This window comes from Balaenoptera ricei, chromosome 7 (assembly GCF_028023285.1).
Source record: "Balaenoptera ricei isolate mBalRic1 chromosome 7, mBalRic1.hap2, whole genome shotgun sequence".
Classification (NCBI taxonomy): Eukaryota; Metazoa; Chordata; class Mammalia; order Artiodactyla; family Balaenopteridae; genus Balaenoptera; species Balaenoptera ricei.
Genome location: NC_082645.1, coordinates 99,484,088 through 99,511,487, shown reverse-complemented (window position 1 = coordinate 99,511,487; position 27,400 = coordinate 99,484,088). Strand labels below are relative to the sequence as shown.

At 39.2% G+C, this 27,400-nt stretch overlaps 1 protein-coding gene across 1 annotated transcript in view; it reads left to right on the top strand.

The window, feature by feature from the left end:
• Nucleotides 1-305: 305 nt before the first annotated feature.
• Nucleotides 306-27,400, top strand: part of BARD1 (BRCA1 associated RING domain 1) — a 76,090-nt gene continuing 48,995 nt past the window's right edge. Inside the window, exons 1-3 of the mRNA XM_059927395.1 lie at nt 306-544; nt 11,971-12,027; nt 15,888-16,036. Of these exons, the coding sequence (XP_059783378.1) occupies nt 402-544; nt 11,971-12,027; nt 15,888-16,036 (349 nt within the window). The 5' untranslated portion in view covers nt 306-401. The remainder of the gene's footprint in view (nt 545-11,970; nt 12,028-15,887; nt 16,037-27,400) is intronic.

The window sequence follows — 27,400 nt, the reverse complement described above, 5'->3', positions numbered from 1 at the left end:
GACTTTCCATTGATTAAATTCAGCCAAGGGTCCCTAGAATCCGCGCTCTGGGAAAGCAAGGACTTGCTCATATTCTTACTTTTACGCCTCAGGGCAGCCTGTGGCCCCACCCCCTTTCCCGCCGACAGCGGGGGTCCTACCGCAGCCGCGCCCGGCGCCGAGGCCCCGCCCCGCGCCGAGGCCCCGCCCCCCGGCCCGCGCGCCGGGACTTTTGGCGCGTTTTGGCCGTGCCCCGCCCACCCCGCGCGCCTCGTCCCCCTAGGCGTCCCGCCGGCACAGAAGCGGGAACAGCTGGGGCGGGGGGCCCGGGGATCAGGTCGCAGGCCTGCGCTGTCTGGGTGGTTGCCCGAGTTCGCCCTGCCTCCCGCTCTCCCAGGAGCCTTCTCCGCGAGGGCGGGGCGATGCGGGGGAACCGGCAGCCGAGGATCCGCTCCGGGAACGAGCCTCATCCCGCGCCCGCCATGGAGCCGGCAGGTCGCGGGGCCTGGGCCCACAGCCGCGCCGCGCTCTACCGGTTGGAGAAGCTGCTGCGCTGCTCGCGTTGGTAAAGACCGACCCTCGAGGGGGCTGCCGGGAGGGCCTCGGCGGGGGCAGGCGTCTTTTCAAACCTCCGGTTTCCTCCGTTCATTCCCGTCTCCCCACCTCCCCCAGCAGTTGGGCCGCCGAGCAGAGTTAGTACCTGACCAGGGATCTGGTGTTATTTATCCCCACTCCGGGCCCCCATTCAACCCTTTCTGGGCGGCTTTCTAGCCTTTCTTGCACCAAACCCAACTAAGATGGTAGTTTTCGAACTTTAGCGGGCCTAAGAGTCTAGAGGCGTGGCTGAAGATGCGGATCCCTGTTCCCGCCTCCAGAGTTTGAATCTGTAGCTCTGGGGCATCTGCACTGTTCACCGGACCCGTGATTCTTGTGACCAGGGTAATTCCAGAACCTTAGGCCGAGGACTGTTAAGTTTGAAGAGGCCCACTAAATTTGAAGCAGCTGTCACTGTTTGCTGAGCTGGCCCCTTTGACCTTTTCTCCGTCGCAGCCTTATTTGGGGAGGGAGGAGAGTTTGGGGGACTTTTTTGGGGGGTAGATTGAAGATGGAGGTGTGATGGACACCGCCAATTTCTCATTCAATATCACATTTCCTTGGTTTGATCAAAGACTGTATGGCTTGGGGTTCCAGCTCTTAAGAGATGCTGTTTATTATTACTTTTTGCTTCTTATTTTCTTCATGCTGTTACACCATGGGAATCCTTTAAGTTCAAGGTTTTCCTTCCATCTGAAGACATCACTTTCTTGACTGGTCCTCCTTGCTTCTTCTTTTCCTGTAGCTCCTCCTAGTATAGAAATAAAGAAGATTTATAAAACCCAAGAAGGGCTTATCTCACTTTTCATTTCTTCCAAAAGCGTTTATTGAGCGCCTGCTGTGTGCACAGCTCAGTATTTCTGCATCAGTATCAACTCTGGCAGGTTTTCTCTCTGCTCGTAGCCGTTCTACCCTATTTCTTTTTTGGACTTTGTTTTGATTTCTTTTTCCCCCCTCTGATGTCCAACTTGCAGAACTTTGTTGTAGGTAAAGCGTAAGTAACATAGCAACTCTTTCTTTAAAAATGGAAAGGATGTAACTGTCAGAGTTTCGCACTTATATTTTGTTTTACGAAAACTGTAAACCTTGTGACAAAATGACATCATTACCCTCCTTAGAAAAGTGGCACTTTTGTACATGAAGACATTCTGATGTTGTGTGTGTTTTCCCATAGCACAAGGGTCATCCATCAGAGACTAAGAAATTTAAAACTGGCTCTGCTGGTTGCTATAATAGAAGCAATTGTAGTCACACCTTCATAGGTCAACGAAAGTTAGACGTTCAGATGGCACATTTCTGTATGGAAGGCACTAGGGCGGCAGCGGCATGCCTCACGTAGACCGTAGCGTCAGACTGCTGGGGTCAGGTTCCAGCTTTGCTACTGCTGAATGGCCCTAGTCATCCAACATCTCTGTGCCTCAGTTTCCTTATCTGAGTGACGATAGTGCTCAGCTCATCCTCCTGTGAGGATTCATTAATAATAAAAAAAATATATTATTGAACACCTACCAAGTGCCAGACTACTCTAGGCATTGGAGATTCATTAGTAAGCAAAGCAGACAGAAACCCCAACCCTTATGAAGCTAACGTTCTATGGGAGGGAAGAAACTAAATGAAATTATACACGTAAAGTGGTGAATGTGGTGATTGTTATAGAATAAGTGATTAGCAGCAGGTGTTTTATGAAAATACAGAAATACAGTCTGCTTGCTGAATGGTTTGGGGGAGACAAAAGAGGAATAATTTATGGCTCGTCCTGAAATCTAATAAAGCCAGTTTCACTTTTATCCCCTACCAGTATTTTTCCAGTTTCTAACTGAAGTGAGCAGACAGTAAGAGCCAAAAGACTGAAAGTAGACATCAGTAACTAGGTCCAGACTTTTAATACAACCTGTTTTGGATGGTTAATGATACTGAACTCCAGTGATTTGTTTATTTATGAAAAAACATTTTTTTTTTTTTTGGTCCGCAGCTCGCCATGCGGCTTGTGGGATCTTAGTTCCCCAACCAGGGATTGAATCCGGGCCCTTGGCAGTGAATGCGAGGAGTCCTAACCACTGGCCTGCCAGGGAATTCCCTCCAGTGATTAAAAAAAAAAAAATTAATATACGAACCACTGATGGGTTAACTAAATCTCAGCTGTTTCTTTTAGTGCGTATTTTAACATAGGGCTCTGCAAACTTTCTCTGTTAAGGGTCATATGGTATATATTTTAGGCTTTGCTGTCACAAACAGTGTCTGTTCTTGTTTTTTTTTACAACCCTTAAAAACATAAAAAAAAAATTCTTAGCTCAAGGGCTGTACAAAAACAGGCTACTGGCTTGATTTGGTGCGTAGGCAGTAGTTTGCAAAACTGTTTTAACAGGTAAAACATCTTAAGGTTAAAAATCCTTTTTGGTGTAAAATTTAATGTCCCATGGGGTTTAGTGTTTAGAAGTGATTAGTGTTCCTCTGCCTGTCACTGCACGTTTGGCATTGTCTGTAGTGAGTAAAGCATAGGAAAAAACCAACCCATTCTTCCCTCCTGTGCTTTGCCTAGTAGCTGCCTGACATGATTACTCCAAAGGAGCAACTCAGGATGGCCTGCTTCTTGCTTTTGCTACCCGTCGTTCAACACAGTGTCATATTATTTGAAATTGTGTGTCAGTGTGTCTGTCCTTTTTACAGAGCTTCCAAGTTTTCCCCAGTGGGCTAGTGACTACCCCAATTACCCTCACATTCAGCTTGCAGCTGTCACCCATCTCGCGCTCCCAGCTGTCAGCTGTCCTGTGTAGCACATCGGATCTGTTTTGCAGCAAGCGTTACTTGTGAGTGAGGGCGGATTGGCTCCATTCCAGGGCATCTTTTCTTGACCTTTAACATAAGTATGACTCCAAGGTGAAGCTGATGAAATTGTTCAAGAGGCCAGATGTGACATATGTGTCAGGTCCAAGCCTCACAACCAGATAGAAGCTATTTAAAGATTTGGGAAAATGAGACAGGAAGCATGAGAATAATGGGTTCCTAAAGGAAGCAGGAAATGGGAGCTGTAGTGAAAAAGCCCAGGTGTCGCATGACACTGTTTTGGGAATTTAAATAATTAGATACCTCTTGATCTGTTTTTTGGTGGGTGCTGGGGTTTAGCATCTACCACAATTTTAATTCGGAGTTCTGGTGACTTTTATTTATTTATTATTATTATTTTTTTTTTAATTTTTATTTATTTATTTATTTTTGGCTGCATTGGGTCCTTGTTGCTGCGCGTGGGCTTTCTCTAGTTGTGGTGAGTGGGGGCCACTCTTCGTTGTGGTGCACAGGCTTCTCATTACGGTGGCTTCTCTTGTTGCAGAGCATGGACTCTAGGCACGCAGGGTCAGCAGTTGTGGCGCACGGGCTTAGTTGCTCCGCGGCACGTGGCATCTTCCCGGACCAGGGATCAAACCCGTGTCCCCTGCATTGGCAGGCGTATTCTTTTTTTTTTTCTTTAAAGATTGATTGATTGATTGATTGATTGCTACATTGGGTCTTCATTTCTGTGCTAGGGCTTTCTATAGTTGCGGCAAGCGGGGGGCCATTCTTCATCGCGGTGGGCGGGCCTCTCACTATCGCGGCCTCTCTTGTTGCGGAGCACAGGCTCCAGACGCGCAGGCTCAGTAGTTGTGGCTCACGGACCTAGTTGCTCCGCGGCATGTGGGATCCTCCCAGACCAGGGCGCGAACCCGTGTCCCCTGCATTGGCAGGCAGATTCTCAACCACTGCGCCACCAGGGAAGCCCCTGGCAGGCGTATTCTTAACCACTGCATCACCAGGGAAGTCCTCTAGTGAATTTTAAAATTGTAGTTGATTTACAATGTTGTGTTAGCTTCCGGTGTACAGCAAAGTGATTCAGTTATACATATATGTACATTTTTTTATATTGTTTTCCATTATGGTTTATTACAGGATATTGAATATTCTCTGTGCTATACTGTAGGACCTTGTTGTTCTAGTGATTTTTTAATCAACTTTTAGTAAAAAGTCAAAAAGCAGTCTTGTGATTTTTAAGATAGGTGATTTTATTTTTCTAAATTATCTCTTGTCGTTTTAGTAAAGGTGATTGAGATTGTTTTCTCTTATATTTTGAGGCTGCATAGTTTAGTGGTTAAGAGAATGGATTTTGGACCCTGGCTTCAAATCCTGGCTCAGTGATTTTGGGCAAATTATTTCATCTTTGTATGCTTCCTTTTCTTGACCTGCCGATGAGTTAGTAGTAGTTTACTACCAGTTAGTAGTAGTTTCTACTTTTTAAGTTTGTTAGGGGAATTAAAAGAGTTAATTTGTAAGGTACTCAGAGCAGTGTGTGCTATGTTCTAAGTGCTATATGAATGCTTGTAAAATAAAGGGTAGATTTCCTGACTCCAGCATTAGCCTTTGTCTTTCTTCATTAGTTTGGAATGTTGAGAGGCATTCTTATAGGCCATTCATCTTTTGATGGGATGATTGCTCCCTTCATTGTTAGGAGGGCAAACAATCCCTGAGGCACTGTAAGTGGTGGAAGTGGTGATGCAGAGAGGCTTTCCACCCTGAAGGAGCGATCCTTAGTTATAAGGGATGAAGTGTACACACAGTTCAGGGTAAATCAGGATGACCAGTGGAGGAAGGATTCCTGGACTTTTGAATTGGGGCTTGGAGAGATTTTTATAGGGTTAGAGGGGTAGAGGGTTATAGCAAATAAAAATATGCTAAAAAGTATGTAGAATACAGGGGGAGTGAGTCAGGTGGGCAGTGTTAAAGACAAGGTCAGATCCTAGGGATTAGAAGTTTAACATTGTTTCACATAGTTACTCCCTGAGGAGAGCAATTTGTGTAACTTTCCCTGGACTCCGGTGTCCTCATATGTAAAATGAGGAAAATGGATGAATTGGTTTTTCAGGCTCTCTCCAATTCACAGATTCTGGAATTATTAGTGTCTTTTGGATGCAAAATATTGTTTAAAACTTTTTAGTGAAGCTTGACATACACATAGAAAAGGGCACAAATCATTGGTGTTCACGTATCATATGTCCCTCCAAATTATGGGATTTATTTACTTTTGTGGTATTTTGATTCTTTGATTGACACCTGTCTCCTTCAGTTATACTGCGCATTTCATAAAGACAGGCTCACATTTGCAGTCACAGTGCTGGACACATAGTTTCTTAGTGTTTGTTAGATTAAGACATGAAAAATTAGGTTAAGTTAGGATCACGTTGCAGGTGGAAATACCAGAGGACCTGGTTAATTCATTTGAATTGCCAAGAATCCTCCATAGGTTCCTGGTAGTAAACAGTGACTAAAGTTTCAGGGGAGATGTAGAAGGTGTAGGTCTTTCCCCCTGCGATTTAGAGCTAGAACCACGACATGCACAGTCCTGTTACAGGCTACACATGCCTGGTGTTATATAGGGCTTGTGACTGCCAGGGAGACTTACCAGACACATTGAGCACCCTTTAGTACTGTTCTCCATAGCAGAGGAGATGGAATTACAAGCGAAGTTACTGTTATGCAGGTCTGGGGCCCAGAGGACAGTTTTCAGGCCGAGAGTACAAATTTGAAAGTTATCTGCTTATATGTGGCAATTGAAGGCATACTTCTGGAAGTGAGCTGGGAAGAGGGTATAAAGGTGAGTGCCTGTGTCTGAGCCTGGAAACTCAATATTTGAACATCGGGTGGAGGAAGTGATGCTTTAAGGACAGGAATATCAGCAGTTACTTAGATACTGTTTTGCTTTGGAGGAAAGGGAATGTAGAAGACAAAATAACCAAAACTGTTTGGGCTGGGTATACATGATATTGTCTGTGGCTTATCTGTCTCCTAATAGTAGATTCTATTATAAATAGTCATTAATAGATAGAATTCTATTACCCCTTTGATTTTGGGGATATTTGACTCATTGATTTATTCAGTATTTATTGACACTGAACAATTAGACATGAGTTACTCTTTTTCCCATGTGATTTACTTTAATAGGGCATACAAAATAACTATACAAAATAAGATACTTTCATGTCATTATCCATATCCCTTACTTGTTAACAATTTTATTTATTCTCCTCAAGAAAAATAAAGCCAATTGTTTAATTGGCTTGGGGATCCTCTGCATTTTGGTGTTAAATGTGTTGGTCCACACCTAAAAATAGCATGGGAATTTTCCAAAACGCAAGAGCACTGTAGTAGCTATCTTGCCTAATATTAAATAGCAGTTGATATCTCATGGAAGCTTAGGGAGTCATTCAGTTAAGAAATAGGTCTGCCTCTGTATTGTAATCTCAACTGAATTTACTTTCCTTTTCTTCTTTGCACAGAAAATTTTCTCTCAATAGGACCTTTAAAAAGAAAAAAAAAAAAAAAAAAGTTTGTTTTCCCTACTTAGTTCTTCCCTAAGTTATAATCCTCTGACTGTACCGGTCTTTCCAAATCAACTACATATAAAGTAGCAGACGTATGACTGCAGATGGAAAAAAATAAAGCAGCTGAATTTTCAAGGTACAGAAGTCCTGTTACCATGCAAATGTCTTTTGTTATTCTTCTGGATTCTTTTTCCTTCTAATATATATGTATATCAAACAAAAAATAGGGTAAGGATAAAATAGAATTGTTAATATAAATGCATTTTGTATGTAGTCTTCCACTTAGTTCGTTCACTAAGGATTTATTGAAATCCTGCTGTTCGCATAGCACCATGCTAGGTAGGTAATGGTGTGCTGGGGAGCTCAGAAGAATTGAAAGTCAAGATCTCTTGTCTGTAGGACTACAATCTATTTGGAGACTTCAAAAAAAAAAAAAAGAAAAGAAAGAATCAGGCAGATAAAATACAAAATACTTAGTTTTCAACATTGATTTCCAGAGCCCCAGCTTGATGCCATCTCTGGAACTTTAGAGCATTTTGTACTTAAGTCATATGTTAACTTGGCTTATAAAACTACCCAGCTAGATTATAAGCCCCTTAGGAAAGAGTGTAATGCAGTCAACTTTGTGTCCTTTGTATGTGTCTGCTGCAGGGTACAGATTCTGCACAAGTGATGGCATGGAAACTAAATTCCAAGACATTCTGTGCTTCTTTGTTTAGTGTCATTTTTATTGTATCATCCTGGATGGTATTTGGAAAATGTGTTCAGCTTGAATAGTTTTGTGGGAGGAGGAAGTATATTCTAGGCTGGGGACAGTCTGAGCAGTACTAGGCTTGGAATTGGTCATAAGGTGTTTGACAAATGTTACAGACACTGACTGGCCTGATAAGAGCAGTTTTTGTTGAGGAGCAGTGAGAACAAAGGTCGCCTGGCTTTGGAGTAACCAGACTGTGAAGAACTTTTTAATATTAAGTTTTTAAAAATTGAAAGTAATACATCTATATGCCAAATAATTAAAATAACATAGTATATGGTTATTAAATATTTGTTAAATGAATGACAAGTAAGTCTGAATCTTCTTCAAGAACCCACTCTGATCAGTTTCTTGTGTATCCTTTAAGAGATTCTCTATGTTTGTACCTCAGATGAGAGGGTACCAGTCATCAGGTAGATGTATCATGATTTATTTAGCCATTTCCTTGGTAGAAATTTAGATTGTTTCCAGTCTTGTACTGTAATAAACACAAGACTTATGCTGGAGTGAATATCCTTGTCCATGTGCCTTTACATTAAAAATTTTTTATTAGAATTATACGTGAACACAGTTGACAAAGTCAGTAGGACAGAGATTATAATGAAAACATTCTTTTGCCTCATCCCTTATCACCCTTGAGTTCTATACTCCAGATACAACCTCTTTCATCTCTTTTAATTCTTTAATTTCCACATTACCAAATGTGTTTCTATTGCTAGTTCTAGATTTTTTTTTTCCATTTTAGACATTTTTTGTTAACTTCCTAACTTCCTACTCTGAGAGATGAGTTTTTTTTAATTACCAATGATCAACTTTCTACTATGGAAGATGACTGGATATAGAATTCAAAGTACAAAATAATTTTCAGTCATTACTGTGAAGGCCAAATGTTTGTTCCTTGTCACCCGTGAGATGTTTTATGCTATTCTGAATCCTTTAAAATATATATATATATTTATATATATATATATATTTATATACACACACACACATATGTATCTGACATTTTATTATTTCTTAGTTCCTGGAAGCTTTTGGTATTTTGTTTCGATAGATATCTTTAGTGTTCTGAAATTTCAATTTTTCAAGCTTCTGAGATTATCTGAAGAATAAATTCCTTGCAGTAAGATAGTTGAGTTAAAGTTTGGTACATTTAAAATTTTGATAGATACTGTCTGGTTGTAATAATTCTTTTATTCCAGAGTGTCTTCTCAGCTAAGCTCTAGACATTTTCAGAAAGTCTCGCTTTGACAAAGATCCGTGCCACCCTCTGTGCAGTGTATCTATTCTTTGAGCTCTTCCATTAAAATTCTTTTGAACTTGGCACTAGCGTCTCCCACCTTTGGCTATAACACTCCTCTCTCTGCTCCTTCCCCCAACACATGCGTGCACATACTTTTCATTCCCTCTCCCAGTGTCTTTTCTCATCTATTAACAGCAATAAAAAGTATTTTCTTGGTCACTAATTAGAATAATTAGTACAGTTGATCAATTATTTGTAGTACTAGATTCATTGCTACTTGCACTGTAGCATCTTGTTGCTAGGGTGAAGGGTAAGAACTATAGATCAAGGGGTACAGAGTCATCTTAGGATGGAAATTTAAGTTTAGAAATAGAATCAAGGCACTGAGTCAGGTATTGGCAGAGAAAGCCAGAAGGCTGTGGACTGCATCCTGGGGGTAAACCTACATGGAGAGATGGGAAAAGAAGCAGCTAAGGACGAGCTGAAATCAGCACATAAATGTGCTATAAGGAAATTAAAACTCAGTGGAAGGGAAGGTTTCAGGAAAGAAGGTGAGGTCGATGTTATTTCACAGAGGGTCAGGGAGAAAGAGGACCGCAAGATGCTTTGGTGAGCAGTTTGAGCAGAGTGGTGGGAATTAAAGCTAGGAAGGAAAGGAGATGGAGTTAGCTGGTACAGAGCACCTACAGAGAACTTACAAGAACTTACATCCGCAAGAAAGGGAGGAGCTGGGGCAGACGGTAGAGTGGGCTGCAGGGTATAAAGCAGGGGTCCCCAAGCCCCGGTCCGCGGCCTGTTAGGAACCAGGCCGCACAGCAGGGGCAAATGTTCATCTGCCTCGCTCCCCGTCGCCTGCATTACCACCTGTACCATCGCCCCCATCACTGGCCTTACTGCCTGATTCTGTCCTGCCGTGCCCACCCCGCCCCCCGTCCATGGAAAAATTGTGTTCCATGAAACCAGTCCCTGGTGCCAAAAAGGTTGGGGACTGCTGGTCTAAAGGGCTTTTTGTGTGTTTTAGTTTGCAGGAGAGATTACCTTTGCATGTTTAGATGCAGATGGAAGATGAAAGGTGACTGTAATTATGAGAATAGACTCTTAGAAAGCAGAGAAGGTAAGGGGTCTAAGGACAATAGAGCAGCACATTTTATGAAGGAAGAATGACTGAAGGAGTTCTTTTCCTCTGAGCCTGGAGGGAGGGGTAAGATTATGGGTGGAGAGGTAGGAATGAGTCTGGTGGTGAAAAGCTCACATTGCTTGGCTTCGGTTAATGGGATTTAGGGCCTGGGGATTGTTTTGTATAGCCGTCTATTCATTTGTTTACCCACAGAACATCTACTACATCACTTTGGTAGAGATACAGAGGTGAGGAAACTACCAGATGAGTTTGTAGAGACAAGTTTGTGTATCTTCCTGTCTTTTTGTAATGGTTATTCAGAGCCTGAGAGCAGGCACGGGAGCGGACTGGTGAGCCTGTCTAGCATTGTATCAATAGATTGGCATCCTTGAGTGTCTAAGAGGTTAGTAGAATTAGGGTGGTGGTGAAGATGGCCCAGACCAAGTTAGCTCTGTGGCCTGGGCTGGTAGGGAATCCAAGGAGCTAATACTGAATGGAAGTCTTTCCATGTGGAAAGCAAACTGAATACGGAGGTTTGGTCAGGGTGATGGGATAAAAGAGAAGGGGGATATTATGTTAGGAGGAAGTGAGATCACACCACTTTTGGGATCTTAGGGGCAGAGCTCGTAATGAAGTAGAATTCAGCACACTTGATTCGAGATCAGAGGTTAGGTTTGGTAGGTCAAGTAATGAACAAAAATTACAGGACCAGCATGAGCATTGTAGTAAGGATCCTCTGAACTGCCAGAGTCACAGAAGTGGCTGGCACGTCGCAAGTCATAATTTTATCACCATGTTCTATGTAGTGTGATAGAAAAATCAGATATTCTGAGTTTTTAAAAAGTGATGGGTTTTATAATGTCAGTGAGCCCCATTTTCGATATCTTGAGTATAACATTGTGGGTGTGCTCTGTTTTTAGCACTCTTTCTGAAAGCTCAATTTCACTTTAATGTTCATATCTATTAAAATGTGCAGTGTGATACTTTTGATCTTTCAAGAAGTGTGGAAAACTGTTTTTATTGATATATGGTATGTGTACAGAGGTAATTGGATAATAATGGTGTAAATACCTACAGGTCCTAGGGTTAGTATAATAAACCAAGCACAAAAAATGTTCGTTCTTTAAAAGCTTTACTTCTCCTGTTTGCTCGTGCCTCATTACGCCCTCTGAATATAATGACTTGATATGTGTTTATTAGTTAAGTAGCATTACCTTCTTAGGATTATCAAACTTGGCAGGTGTTTTTTGATGGAAACGTTGGGAATACTTAATTGTCTGCAGACAGCCAACGTGATGATTCATTCCCATTTGCAGTTGCTTTAAAGAAAACAAACAACTTCCTATAAAATGAAAGAATGGCTGCATTTTTGATAAGACATCTGTAAAAAAATTGGTGGGTACTTGGCAACAACCGGAAACCAAATTTTTAAAATTCTTATGGTCAAAGTGACCAGATGTCCTATTTTTCTGTGGCAGCCCTGCTGTTCTATCTAGTTATCATTCCCCTTCACTCTCAGAAGTGTTCTCATTTGGACAATACACTACATAGTCATTCTACTTGTGGGTCTCATTTTGAGATTTATGGTCTACACTTTGAATCATTAGTTGAAAGAAGCAGCCAGTGGTTGGTTTTGCCTGTAAGAGGTTCAGAGATATTGAACAATGTTGCTTCTTTCTATGATTTCACAGTATATGCATTATAAAAAGTGTTACAATTTGAACTGAGTTTGGTAGTTGCTATTTGAATTCAGCAGGTGTGTGATGATACAATATTTAATCAGGGAGTAACAACCTTTCAAATGAATACATCCTTAATGTCTTCTGTTTTGAGAAAGAAATATGGTAGTGTTAGGCCTTGGACTTGTGAAATGTTGAGTAAAAAATGTTTATCTAACAACGACCTAAGTCTTGATTATTTTTCTTTCTTCAAACAGCACTAATATTCTGAGGGAGCCTGTGTGTTTAGGAGGGTGTGAGCACATCTTCTGTAGGTAAGTAATTATGGTTTATGATAGATACACACACATACACACAAATTTAGTGTAACTATGTTTTTTACTAGGTAATAGTCATGTAATCATGTTGATACTAGTATTACCTATGAGAGTTGTGTAACTCTCATAGATTGCAAAGTGACTTACTGTACATTATCTCATTTTGGTCCTTTCAACTGTCTTAATTTACAAATCAGAAACTAAAAGCTCAAAGAGGGTGACTTGTTGACAGTTACAAAGCTTAGTAAGTGGCTTTGCTAAGTTTTGGGGAAAAATTAATATCTGTTGTATAATTCAAATATGTCTCTTATTTTTCCAGTTAGTTTTGAATCCAGACTTTGCAAATTGTGAAACTTTAGTTCTTATCGTTACTGGATTAGTTTCCTAGGGCTGCCATAACAAAGTACCAAAAACTGGGTGGCTTAGAGCAACAGAAATTATTGTCTCACAGTTCTGGAGGCTAGAAGTGTGACAGCGAGGTGTCAGGTAGGTTGGTTTCTTCTGAGGGCGATGAGGGAAAATCTGTGCCATGCCTCTCTCCTACCTTCTGGTGGAGAATCTTTGGATTCTGGCATTCTTTCCTTGGCTTATATAGATACATCACTCTGATCTTAGCCTTCATGTTCACATGGCAGTCTCCCTTGTATGCGTGTTTGTCTTTGTGTCCAAATTTCCTCTTTTTATAAAATACCAATTATATTGGATTAGGGTACTCACCCTGATGATCTCATCTTAACTTGATCATTTACAAAGACCCTATTTCCAAATAAGGTCACATTCACAGGTCCTAGGGTTTAAGACTTCAGCATCTTTTGGTGGGACACAATTTAAGCCATAACAGTTATTATAAAATTATATCCATTAAAGCCCTGGCTGAGAGGTTAGAATATTAGGTTTTCATCTCATCTTATTTCTTATTCAGGAGGAATCAATTAAAGGAGTGAATGTCATAGTTTAATTGTCTGAGACAGGGTTAATATATCCTCCTTTGAAACTTTTAATTATTTCAAGTTATGACTGTGATTATCTGGCATGCACAGACTGCGATATGAAGTTTAAGCACATGTGGAAGTAATTTACTGTATGACTTCAGTGGGCTGGGGATGTGTGGAGGGCAGCTATGCTTGGGGTCCCAATTTTGTTTCTAGAAACATAGGTCTGTTACATAGGGCATATCCAGCAGGAGGATGGGGTAGGAAATAGTATCTATTGCCTACCTGATGTCTCCATCTGGATGACGAAATGGATTTCAGACCTGATATGTTCAGAGCAGATCTGTTGATCATCCTCCCCTTTACCCTGTTCCTGCCTCGGTAATCTTCATAGCAGTAACTGGTGCCACTGGAATAAATGGTATCAAAGTTGCTCAAAGCAAAAACCAGTAGTCATACCTGGTTGCTATTTTTCTTCCTTATCCCACGTCATTAAGTTCTGTCAGTTTCACCTCAAAATGTGCCCTAAATCTTGAATTTTCCCACTTTTCTCTATATTTACTACTGTTTATACTTTGGTCCAAGCCACCATCAAATTATCTCTCCTCAGACTATTGTCAAAAGTTCATAGCTGGTTCGCTTCCCCATTTTCTACGTTCTTGTGAGTGATCTCACAAGAGATCTTTTGGAAATGTAAATCACGTTCCTATCATTACGGCTCTTAAAGTCCTTCAGTGACTTCCTATTACAATCAGAGTGAAATCCAAACTCTGCACTGAGGCCCACAAGACCCTGCGCAGGGCCCAGTCCTTGCCTGCCTCTCGGACCGCACGTCCCTCTGGCTCACACTGTTCAGCCGCCTTCTCCTTTTAGTGCATTAACACATCAAACTCACTCCTGCCCCAGGACTTTTGCACTTACTATTCCTTCCATCTAGAATGTACTTCTGCCAGATTTTTGGGAGGCTAGCTTTTCATCAGTTCCATTTCAGCTCAAATATTACCTCTTCCAAGAGGCCTCCCATTATTCCTGTATAAAATTTTGACCACTCCCTGTCTTCACTCTGGAGCAAGCAGATTTGTTTCAGGGGTTGTACTCACTGTATATGACAGATTAGTGACAAATCTGGAACATAACAAACTTGAAATTGTATGTAATGAAATTGTATGTAAAGCTTGTGTATGTGTGTGTGTTTCATACATTTAATTGGATTCTAAAGGGGTCTGTGACTTAAAATGGCCAATGAAAGATTAAGAGAGGCATGAGAACATCTTAAAAGAGAAAATGGTCATCTGTATATGAACAGAGGAAAGAATTGATTCAGTGTAGTTTTGGTTCATTTTCATTATATGATGCCAAGAATTAGGGTAGCTGTTTGTATTCTTTGCAGATTTGGAGATACGTAAAGCTGCTGAGCAGTGCTATAAATGCCATGAAGTTTTGTTTTTATTCTTTTTTTGGGGGGGGGGGGCGCCGCGCTGTGCGGCTTGCGGGATCTCAGTTCCCCAACCAGGGATTGAACCCGGGCCATGGCAGTGAAAGCCCAGAATCCTAACTACTAGGCCACCAGGGAGCTCCTGCCATGCAGTTTTAAAAGATGGTTTTGATATGTCACAGTGCAACTGAAGCATTGGAGTCAAGGGGAGGTTGGAGGGAACACAGTTTTTTATCTTACTGACATGTTCTGCTAGCTTCAGAATACTTTCATGCCAATCCCTAATAAAAGTAGTCCATGAACTCTCTTTAAGACGTAAGTTTAAAAAAAGAAAGTCTTTAAGTCATGTGACAGGGGGACCCAAACTTTTTGGTCTCAGACCACTTTACACTCTTGAAAATTGATGACCCCAAAGAGATTTTGTTTACTTGTGTGTGTATTTCCCATATAAAACTGAGACATTTAAAAAATACTAATTCATTTAAAAATAAAAAACCCATTACATAATAACATAAATAACACTTTTTAAGGAGGAATAACTATTTTGCAAACTAAAAAAAAATAGAAGAGTGGCACTGTTTTTACATTTTTGCAGATTTCTTTATTTTGCTGAGTAGAAGACACGTTACATATTTGGAAGGGCGCTCCATTGTAAGAATCCTCTGGCCCTACAAACGGGAGGGTCACATGAAAAGGGATGTAGTGTTTGGAGTAGATTTGGCTTTTATGACTATTATATTACCCAGTCCTGCTAGAGCCCATCTGGTGAAGCTAAGGGAGGTGTGGATTTAGAGCTTTCGTATTTCAGGATTCACAGATAGGCTTCAGGGGGGATTGTGAACAAACGCTTGTGCACATCTTCATCAGAGTCACAAAGGGTTTGTAACCCCCAAAGTTAGGAGAAACCTTTCTAACTATGAGACTGTAACTCTTGGACATATAACCCAAGGTAATTTAATTGAGTCTACAGGTTATAAAAGTACCTGAAGGAACCAAACATCCTTTCTCAAAAACTAAAGCCTTTAGACACTTGTACAAAAATAAAAGAAAAAACACCTTTCCCCATTTCTTTGCAGTAATTTTAGGTATCTCCATGAAGCACAGTGTTAGGTTTAGAGTAGGAAAGGTTGAGATGCATGGCTTACATGCATTAGGTACTAAATATTTTTTTTATATCTCCCTCTGTACTCTCACTCTTTAGAAACTATAGATTTATTTGCAGGGAAAAATTATGCAGACTATTGTCTGGCCAAGTGTAGTCTCTACATAGCAAATTACATAAGCAACTTTAGATTTAGATAGGGTGTGTGTGTGTTTGTGTGTCAGTGTCATACTCTTTCAAAAACACTGTTTTAACTAATATTTTATAATTGACCATTGTTTATTAGAACAGCCTCTGCTTCATTTACTTCAGTTCAAACTGTTTATTTTTTTCAATTCAGATCCTGCTGAATGTATTGATCTCTATATATTTTTTGATCCTTTTTAAGTAATTGTGTAAGTGACTGCATTGGAACCGCATGTCCAGTGTGTTACACCCCAGCCTGGATACAAGATGTGAAGATAAATAGACAATTGGACAGCATGATCCAGCTTTGCAGTAAGCTTCGAAATTTGCTACATGGCACTGATTTTTCAGGTGAGAAATTCCACTATCTCTCTTAGTTAAATAACTGATAAATTCATATTGATTTCATAAAGTATGTAAAATATGAATGACATATTTCAGATGTTAAGATTTATAGTGTTAGGAATCATTTTGAGAGGTGACAGATACCTTAGAGGTAATTAGGTCTGACTCCCTTATTTTATAGATGAGAAACCAGGGTCCAGAGAGGTTAAATGATCTTGCCTGAAGTCACACATGCAGTTAGTACCAGGAGCAGGAGAAATAGAGCCCGTTTCTTCTGATTGTCAGTCCAGAGACTTTTTCACCACCTATACTACCTGCTTTTTACAGTTATAATAATTTCTGTATAATATATATGGAATAGTGATTTTGTCCTTAAACTCAGTTAACTATTATTTCACAAGATAGAATACAACCTTTTGGGTATCACTTTTCTACAAATTAGTTAGATTAATTTTGCACATTTTTGGAAGAGCAAAAAATCTGATATTCATTTTCTTTTCTATTTAAATGGGGGTTAATGTTTTTCAAATTGTTCTTACACTCTGTGTATTAACTATATATTTTCCCATTGTGCTTTCCGCTGAGAACTAATTAGCTGTGGAAAGCAAGTAAAGTGTTTTGAATCTTCATAATCAGATATTGAAATTGTCTTTTTGTTGACCAGATAACGTCATTTTAGCTTGTGTTTATGGGAGAACCTTTTCTTGACTGGCAGGATGCCATGAATGATTGATAAAGCTCATATAAAATGGTTGAATTTCTGTTTTGAAAACTTTTGATCTTAGCTTTCCAACATGATGTGTTATTGTCAGCTACTAAAGGTGAAGTTGATTGGGCAAAATAAAGAAATAAGGCAACTACTTTGAGTCTTATTGACAAGGTCCATATTTCTGAGAAGAATTTAAATTGCAGTTTACCTAAGAAATGTTTTCTTCGTCTAGTTTTCTGATTATTGTATTAGACTCCATTCTTCCATGACAAAATGTGCTATGGTGATAAAGTTTTACTGATTTTCAGATGTAATTATATATGCACATGTTTTAAAAAGTATTTTAAAAAAATGATATGTAGTAAACCTCTTTAACAGCACAGTGAGGAAAAGTTTTATTAGTTCCTCTGTATTGTTTTCCTCCTTTATCAAAGACAGTGCTGATAGTGTTTTATTTTCTGTTTAAAGCAGATTAGTGTATGATCCGTTCCCCCTCCCCGCACCCCCTTACCATCGATTAAAACAGGAGTTCTTAATTAAGAGTCCATGCATCTTTAGCAGTGAATTAGCTAAAGTCGGGGGGAGTTAGTGAGTCTCTTGAGTTAAGTGTACAATATGAAAAATGTTCATGTCTATGTGAAAGTGGCTTTCCTCAGATTCTTAAAGATGTGTGGTCTGTTAGGAATGTTGGCCATGCATTGACATTTGGGTGTTATCTATATTTTTTCTGTGGCTGTCATGATGTTTGATTCTTCTTCAGTTGCTGTAGAGTAATACATTAGCTTGCTAGGGCTGCTGTAAGAAAGTACCACAGACTGGGTAGCTTATCAACAGAAATTTATTGTCTCGCAGTTCTGAAGGCGAGAAGTTCTAAATCAAGGGCTAGGTGAGTTTGGTTACTTTGAGGTCTGTGAGGGAGGCGTGTGTTCCAGACCTCTCCTTGACTTGTAGAAGGCGGTCTTCATGTTCACATGGCGTTCTCCATGTATGCGTGTTTGTGTCAAATTTCCCTTTTTTGTAGGAACACCATTCATACTGCATAGAGCCCCACTTTCCTCATCTTTACCAATTATATCTGGAATGACCCTGTTTCCAAATAAGGTCATGTTCTGAGGTAATGGGATTAGGACTTCATTATATGAATTTTGGGAGGGACACAGTTTAACCCATAAACAAGTAATGTGACATTTTTTTTTTTTTTTTTTTTTTGACATTTTTAATGGTGATAATAGGGGAGCAGAATAACCTTCAGTGGGTTGATTGTAGTCAGTTATCGCATGCCGGGGTACTGCATACCATGTGGTGCAAAGAATTAGATGACTCCTCAAGAAATTTTGCTGTAGTTAGTGATGTTTGAATTATCAGTATGGTTTTCATATTTTGTGGACCATGGAATATGAAATGCCTTAATATTTCATCATTAAAAAAGATATTTAGGAAAATTGCCGAGTTGAGAACAAGTTTTTGTGTGGGACCTGAGGCCTTCTGAAATGCTGTCTTTCTCATCTCAGAGGAGAGGTGGAGTTTGGGGAGAGAATTATGGTGATTCACTTTCCAAAGGCCATTTTGTGTTCATTTTCCTTATTATAATGAATAATAATTACATTAGTCATTACCAGACTTTAGCTGTGCTGGCTTTAATATTTTACTTATTTTAAGATGAATTGAAATTTCACTGATTGCCTAACCTATAATCAGAATTTTAGGATCTTTATTCTGTAGGTGAGGAAATTGAGGGCCTAGGTTAAGCAGGGTGGTCATGCTGTCAGTTTCTTGCTTATTGTTTTATCATTTAACACGGTGCTTTTGTTAGAAGTGTGGGCATTTGTTTTATTTGTTGAATTGTGTTGGAGAAAAATTGGCAGTGTTAAGACTAATTCATATCCTAGAGACTAGACTTAATTAAAACAATTTTAAAACAAACTCTTAGGTTTTGGTTTCACTAATCCATTTTATAATGGTGACATCATCCTTTGCTACATTTAGAGAAGATGAAATAAGTCTAGAGTATAAACATATACTCTTCTATCTGGATCTGTAATTTCCATGGTACAAAGCGTTTTCTACTTATTGTAAGTTGCATTGTTATCAACTTTTCCTCCTAAGGTCCTCCAAAACAAATTTAGCCTTGAAGGGCATTGGAGGTGTTTTCTTTCAGTATATCCCTTGGTTCCTTATAGTTTATCTGTTCAATATATTTCATGTATATATACCTTTATGTTAGTTTATTATCTAGCAAGTACTTCTAAAACTAAAGTATAAGGCAAACTAGGTGAATACGTAGAGGGAACTAATAGTTGGGGACGAATAACGGTTGATCCTCTTTATAATGAGGAAATTGGAAAATGATATCATTATAAAATAAAGGTATTAGATTAAGTGATTCCTGAGTTCTAGCTCCAAAATCATATGGTTCTGTTAAATAGTCAAGTGCTGAAGATGATGAATTAAGTGGAATGGTTGGACATCTCCCACATTTTCTGTATTTATTTTTTTAAACCTGTAGTTCACAATTCATCTTCCAAATTAACCTTGTTACTTTCATTTACTATAAAATATATAATTACTATAATTAAGATGGGTAATTAGGAAGAACTTGTTAAATCGTGGGCATAGTATATAGTATATTGGAGATAAAGAAGCTTGATTTATAGTAATACTTTCTCAAATGAACTTCTAAATACTTGAAGAAATTTTTGTTGGTTCAGTGTACTTTAAAGAGAAGAGGTTGTCTGTCATAAATTTTTCTGACAACCATTTATGGATAATTTTACCTTATTCTTTAAAACGTAGTCTGCTTTCTACCAGTGGCGTTAAATTTAGAAGTTTTTATTTTCTCTTGCCCCCTATCATATTAAATCAGACCTTGCAGGTGCTGGTTAGGTTTTGTGAAGCATATGTTGGTGTTGGTGACATTAAAAAAAATGCTTTGATTATGCTTTCATAGGATCCCAACTTTCCTTTCTGTTTTCTGGTTTTGGGAGAGATCCTGGTCTTTCTGTAGCGAATTACATAGTGTTTCATATATGCTATGACTTTTTTATAATAGATGAAGATGAGCATTTGAATAGCTGTGTGGCTGTTGTTTTGTTTTAAATAGAACTGAATACTTCTTAACTTACAAAATAATCATTCTTTAGTGAAGGCGTTAATGTTGCACAGATGGTAGCAAAGTACTTTCCTTTGATTTTTAATAAGGGACTAGTTTGTCAAAGAGATTTCTCAACTTCTGTTGTGAAACCTATAATAGAGAATAATTTGAAAGGCACACAGTGTACATCATTATAATCCTTTGATGTAGATTAATGATAGCTAAATCACATTTTCTAATTGCCTCCCTTTTCTATAGTTTATTACTAAATTTTAAGAAAAACACTTGGCTAAGCAGCTCCTTAGCAACATGTGTGTGTGTGTGTTCCTCGAAATTTTGTGGTATACTCAGAAATATTTAAATTCAGAGAGTAGAATTCTTTTAAAAATGTCATCATTAAGAAATTTACTATGTAGAGGAAGGACCAATATTTTTCTTCATGAAATGAGTATGATAATTTATCATGCTTAGAAGCATTCACCCGTAAAAACGGTTGTAGCTGTTAGTAGTATGATTTATGTTCCAGCAGTGGTGGTGTTTTTGCTTTTTACAGTCTTAACTTAGCTATACTGTGCAAAATCCAGAACTTAAAATCATGCTTGCTGTAGTGGTTCTTGCTTAGTTAGGACAAGATGCATAATCAAAATCTTCTTAAGTAAATTTATTACTGGATGATTAGTGAGATTATTGTGTACATGTAAACTACATAAATATATGCTCTCTGCATTTACTCCTTTGTAAGTTAGGAAATATGTGCTCCTGAGTTTGAAGTTTTGTTGTCTTTTTAGATTTAGATTTTTTAGTTGATTGAGTGTGTTGTTACTACCTACAAGCCTTAATTTTCCTTTAAAATGCCTAATTCTGCATTTTGAAAGTTTTATAAGTGTGGAGGACTTCAGAATTCGACATTGTTTTTAAATGAAAATGTCATCAGCTGTGTTTAATAATAAATTTTAAAAAATCAAGTACGAGTTTTTACAGACTACCAGAGGATTAACCTTTAAGTCTTTGTAATCCGGAGTCTTTCTTAAAAAGTAATCCTGATAACATTTCATTTTGACCTTTTCTCTAGTCTCGAGATTATGGCGGAAAGGACTTGGTTTTGAAATCTACTTGTCACTGCAGAGAAAAGACCTTGTTGAATTTAGACATAAAGTCTGTGTGAATGGATCCTCATTCTGATTGTTTTTATTTCCAAGATCCTGTCCTAACAGCACTTTTCTGAGCAGGTGATGTTCAGTTCGGATGTAAAAGGGTGACAGAGGGTCTGCTCTTATTCGGATACCCACTCCTCCTTCCAGCTGGGTTTATCATTTACTGACTTTTCAGTGCAGTGCTTTCCTTTTCCATTTCCAGGAGGAAGGGATAGCTTCTTTGAAGTGGAGTGGAGTTTGAATTCTTTAGCTTAGCAGGAATCATATCCCTGAAATTTCTACAGAGATAAATGCTAATTGTTTTTCAAAATCCACTGTTTCATTTTTTTCTTGTCTGTTTAAAGTGCTGTCTTTTACTTGGCAGATCTATTTATAAAGATAGGACTTTTGTACTTAAGAAACATGAGGTGAAAGAATAGGCAAAAGAGATTTTGAATTTTAGAGAAGATCTGAGATTTTAGTTTATTAATCTTCTTGTGTATTAATAATTTTAAACTGATAAAATAATAAAGTGTTCTGTGTGAATAAAGAATATCTAAAAGGAATTCAAAAAATAATATTTCATAACTTCCTTTTCTTTTGCTAATATTTTAAGACATGAGAAATGTTGAAATGTATTCCCAGAAACAATAAGAAAAATGAAATTAAAATTATGTTGTCTCTTTTAAGTATGAAAGCTTTGTAGGAAGAGCACACTTGACAATTTTATATAACACTGTAGTAACGTCAGACGCGCTTATTCCCTACACGGTGGCTGTCACCAGTCCTTAGGCGAAAGATGCACCGCTGGCTGTTGGTTTTCTTCTTAAAGTAACTTAGTGTTAGAACTTGGTTCATTAAGATTTTCCTCTTGATTCCATAATGTAAGAAAACTGTTATACAGAGTTCTCTTCAGCTTCAATGAGGAGTGACCTCTCAGGAGAAAAACATGATGCAAATAATGTCCTTTTTCCTTCTTTTTAAAAAAATAAGACAAATAAAACATATTTCAGTTGTCCTAGTTGGTTATAGGAGATTCAGTCCGTGTTAATTTGGAGAATGAGTATCAGGCAATACGAAATTACTTGTTAGTCACTGTCAATCCTGTCAGGTGGTGGTGGTCGTGGTGATGGAGTTTTTTCCAGTTTCCCTGCCTTTCTGGTGTTCTTTTTGTACCTGAAATGGCCTCTTGATAATCCAGTTTGTGTGGAGAGAAGAGCACTGGATTGGGAGTTCGGAGACTCCCTTCCTCTCCTTTTTTAACTTTAATGCCTCATATTTAAAATGAGAGAATTGGACAGGTGATCCTCAAGACTTCTTCTAGCCCTTAAACTGAATTCTAACCTCCCTTGTATAAATACCTGTCAAGATTTAAGAGAGGATATCAGATAATTTATTCATCAGTTCATCAATGTTTTCTGAGCACGATTTATGTGCACACCTCTGTGCTGGGCTGACCTGGGTTGGTTTTACGTGCCTGTATGGGGCGAGAGAAGAGAATTTTAAGGGAATATTTTTTAAAGAAAAGTGAATGGGCTTAAAGGCAAAAACAAAGCAAGAGAACCTGAAGAGGGATCACTGCCAGAATCAGAAAGGGAAAACTGTACAGTTCATCACTATTTCTGGAGCGTCTGTTAACAGGCAAGGTCGGTAGGTCTGAAAAAATACAGTACATACAAAGATTATACTATATGTGTGTAGAGAAAGACTCACTTCTCCTTTGTGCCTCCTCTACTCACACTACTGTGTTACATACAGTACCATTTCACTTATGACACCAGATGTGTGGGTTTTCCACACATCATGCCATTCTGTGGCATCCGCTGGGTGTCCTACAGTTTACTCAATTCTGACGCTGTCCACCTGGAGATAGCGTCAGATCTTACAGGTTAAGAGTCCCATAAGACCGCCCCCGCCCAGGTACAAATCTCAAGTCCAGGTTGTGCTTCTGACCAACTGGCTATAGATTGGAAGCTCCTGTCAACTCCTCAGGTTTGAATAATTTGCTAGAGTGACTCACAGAATTCAGGAAAACATTTTACTTACCAGATCACTGGTTTATTATAAAAGGATATACCTCAGGAACAGCCAGGCGGAAGAGGTGCACGGGGCCAGGTATGTTGAAGGCGCAAGGGGCTTCCAAGCCCCCTCTGGGTGTGCCGCTCTCCCAGCAGCTTCGCACGTTCATCAACCTGGAAGCTCTCCAACCCTGTTTTGGGGGTTTTTTAATGGAGACTTCTTTACATAGGTATGATTGATTAAATCATTGGCCATTGGTGATTGGCTCAACCTCAATCCCTCCTCTCTTCCTGGAGGTCAGAGCGTGGGACTGCAAGTTCTAACCCTATAATCCGGGTTGGTTCCCTTGGCAACAAGCCCCTATCATTAGGGGCTTTCCAAAAGTCACCTCATTAACATTAACTCAGGTGTGGTTGAAACGGGGCTTGTTATGAATAATAAAAGACACCCATTTCACCTTTTTCATTGGAGCTATTTTGGGAACTGGGAACACAACTAAGTATAACAAAAGATGCCCCTGTGGTTCATACAGGAAACTACAAGGGTTTTAGGAACTATGTGCCTGGGACAGTGGACAAAGACCAAATATATATTTCTTGTAAATCACAATATCACATATAGTGTGTACTTAGTGAAACTTTTTTTTTTTTTTAAACATCTTTATTGAAGTATAATTGCCTTACAATGCTGTGTTAGCTTCTGCTTTATAACAAAGAGAATCAGTTATACACATACAATATGTTCCCATATCTCTTCCCTCTTGCATCTCCCTCCATCCCACCCCTCTAGGTGGTCACAAAGCACCGAGCTGATCTCCCTGTGCTATGCGGCTGCTTCCCACTAGCTATCTATTTTACATTTGGTAGTGTATATATGTCCATGACACTCTCTTACCCTGTCACATCTCACCCCACCCCCTCCCCATATCCTCAAGTCCATTCTCTAGTAAGTCTGTGTCTTTATTCCCGTCTTGCCACTAGGTTCTTCATGGCCTTTTTTTTCTTTTTTTTTTTCCTTAGATTCCGTATATATGTGTTAGCATACTGTATTTGTTTTTCTCTTTCTGACTTACTTCACTCTGTATGACAGACTCTTAACTCCATCCACCTCATTACAAATACCTCCATTTCATTTCTTTTTATGGCTGAGTAATATTCCATTGTATATATGTGCCACATCTTCTTTATCCATTCATCTGTCGATGGACATTTAGTTTGCTTCCATGTCCTGGCTATTGTAAATAGAGTTGCAATGAACATTTTGGTACATGACTCTTTTTGAACTATGGTTTTCTCAGGGTATATGCCCAGTAGTGGGATTGCTGGGTCGTATGGTAGTTCTATTTGTAGTTTTTTAAGGAAACTCCATACTGTTCTCCATAGTGGCTGTATCAATTTACATTCCCACCAACAGTGCAAGAGTGTTCCCTTTCCTCCACATCCTCTCCAGCATTTATTGTTTCTAGATTTTTTGATGATGGCCATTCTGACCTGTGTGAGATGATATCTCATTGTAGTTTTGATTTGCATTTCTCTAATGATTAATGATGTTGAGCATTCTTTCATGTGTCTGTTGGCAATCTGTATATCTTCTTTGGAGAAATGTCTATTTAGGTCTTCTGCCCATTTTTGGATTGGGTTGTTCGTTTTTTTGTTATTGAGCTGCATGAGCTGCTTGTAAATCTTGGAGATTAATCCTTTGGCAGTTGCTTCATTTGCAAATATTTTCTCCCATTCTGAGGGTTGTCTTTTGGTCTTGTTTATGGTTTCCTTTGCTGTGCAAAAGCTTTTAAGTTTCATTAGGTCCCATTTGTTTATTTGTGTTCTTATTTCCATTTCTCTTAGTGAAACTTTTGAATGTTTACTTAGTGAAAACATATGAGTTCAGTTCATATGAACTGCCAGTTCATATGAAATGCCAGCTCTATCACCAATTAGGTATATAACTTGATGCAAGTTTTATTTTCTATTTGTTTAATTTACCTAAGAAATATAAGAGAACATTCTCTTAGCAACTGATTAAGCAATATAAAAGTGTATAAAGTGTGAAAGTCCCCCCTTCACCCTTTATCCCCCACCAAAAAACACAAAATCTTTTTCAGAGGTACTGTTTTCATTGTTTAACCTTCCTAGTCTTTCTTTTACGAATTCATGAAAATATTTGGACATAAACACAATAGAATTTTTAAAATGTAAATAGGGTTGTGCTACACTTAAAGTGTCTTGGGGATGTTTGCATGTTAATTGACATGTATCACGGCTACATAAGATTTTGTAATATAAATGCTCCGTAGTTAACTGATTTCCAGTGAGTGAACACTGACTTTTTTCCTAATTTGGGCTATTACAAATATGGCTGCAATTAACACACATCTATGTTTGCAGGCAGGCACATGTATGAATATTTTGTATATTTTGTAAGATAGGTTACTGGAGGTAAAGTTGCTTTGTGAAAGAGCATGTGCATGTAAAATCTGCAAATATTTTATCACATTGCCCCTGAAATTCCTCAGTGCAGTGCTGCATCTTTGATGATACTTGGCAAAGGGCCTATCATGGCTTCCTGCACGTACAGGGGGTTGCGATACAGGAAAGGAGCTCTGAGCTTTGGGGAACTGACTGTTTTTATAGTAAGCAGAAATAGGCGTGCTTTTTTTCCCCTGGGGAGACGCTACTGCATCCCTCACGGTGGCTTGCTGCAAACACAGCCCTGAGAAATGGCCTGGGTAAAAAGCAGCCAGGGCCTTGCCTTCTTGGTACATCTGCAAGAGTGTGTAGGGATGTTTAGGAGCCCGGGCGGCCTGTCTCTTCCAGCATCAGTGTTTTTTCTCTAGGTGCCTTCAGTGGTGTAAGCCAGAAACATATGAATTGTTTTTGTCACCTTCTCCTTTATTCATTTCATCACCAAATCCTGTAAATCTTATCTCCTAAATATTTTTCAAATAATTCTACTTCTTTCTTTTTCTACTATCACCTCCCCAGGCTGTCATCTTCTACTTAGACTCCTATTTCGGCCTCTTAATGATTATTCTTGCATCCACTCTTGCCTTCTTCCGACCTATTCTCCCACACTCAAGCCAAGCGGGATCTTTTAAAAACACAGGTGTAGTCATGCCACCTGATTCATATAAAGCAATTTATTGGTTTTATATTGCTCTTAGCATAGGATCGAAGTCTTTAACATTGCCAGCAAGAACCTGCACGGTCTGGCTATCGCTTTATAGTCTTCATCTTTAAACCACTTTCTTCCTTGGTCTCTCTGCAAGGCAAATATACTGGTTGTCTTTTAGTTACTGAAATATATCATACGCTCTCTTGCTACTGGGCTTTAAGCATTTTATCATCTCTCCCCTGCCTATTTGTTTAGTTAATTAGTAGCCTTTTAGGTTTTGTATTTTACCATTTCTACTGCTACAGTGCTTGTCAGAGCCACTGTGATCTTTCTAGTGGATGATAGCTATGTAATTGGTCACTGTGTCCATTCTTTTCTTCTAAAGTTCCTTCTCAGTAGCAGCCAGAGTGATCATTCTAAAGCATAAAACATTATTCTCCCTGAATTGAGTCTGAATGAGATCCAGCTTGCTTTAGCTGGATTATGTGATCCCATTAATTTCATTCATTTAGCAGGAGGTATTAATTGAACATCTACTATGTGTTAGACATTGAGTGGACACTGGGGAATGGCAGGGTAGAGATACAAACTTCTGCCTTCCTAGAGCTTCTATTCTGATAGGACGAGACAGACAAGATACAAAAAGAGATGTAAATAAGTAGGAGGTGAGAATTTGTAAATTTAAACAGAGTGTCAGGGATGATCTCACAAAAAATGTGACATTTGAGCAATGACCTGTAGTTGGTGAGAGGGTGAGCCATGCACATATTTGGGGAAGAGGTCTCCAGGCAAAGGGTCAGCAAATGTGAAGGCTTTGAGGCAGAAGCATACCTCGTGTGTTTGAGGAACAACAGGGAGGCCCAGTGGCTGGAATGGTGAGGAAGGAAAGAACAGGATGTGAGATCAGGAAGGAAATGGAGGGTCTGGTTATTTCTGACCTTTTAGACTAAAATTGTGGCTTTTATTAAGAGTCAGATTGACAGTCTTTGGTGGGTTTTAATGACAGGATCTGACCAGTTATAAAAGGACCACTGACTGCTGTGTTGAGAATCGACTTAGAGCGGAGGAGGCAAAGACATCGTCAGGGAGAGCACGAAGGAGGGTGGGGCAGTAATCTAGTGAGACAGTATGGTACCATGGTGGTAAGAGTGGAGGTGCAAAAAGTAGTCAGATTTTGGATGTATTTTTCAGGTAGAGCTGGTAGAACTTGCAATTTGCATACGGGATGTGAGAGAGAGAACAGAGACAAGTTTGACTCTTAAGGGTTTTGTCCTAAGGCATCTGGACCGATGGATATGCCATTTACT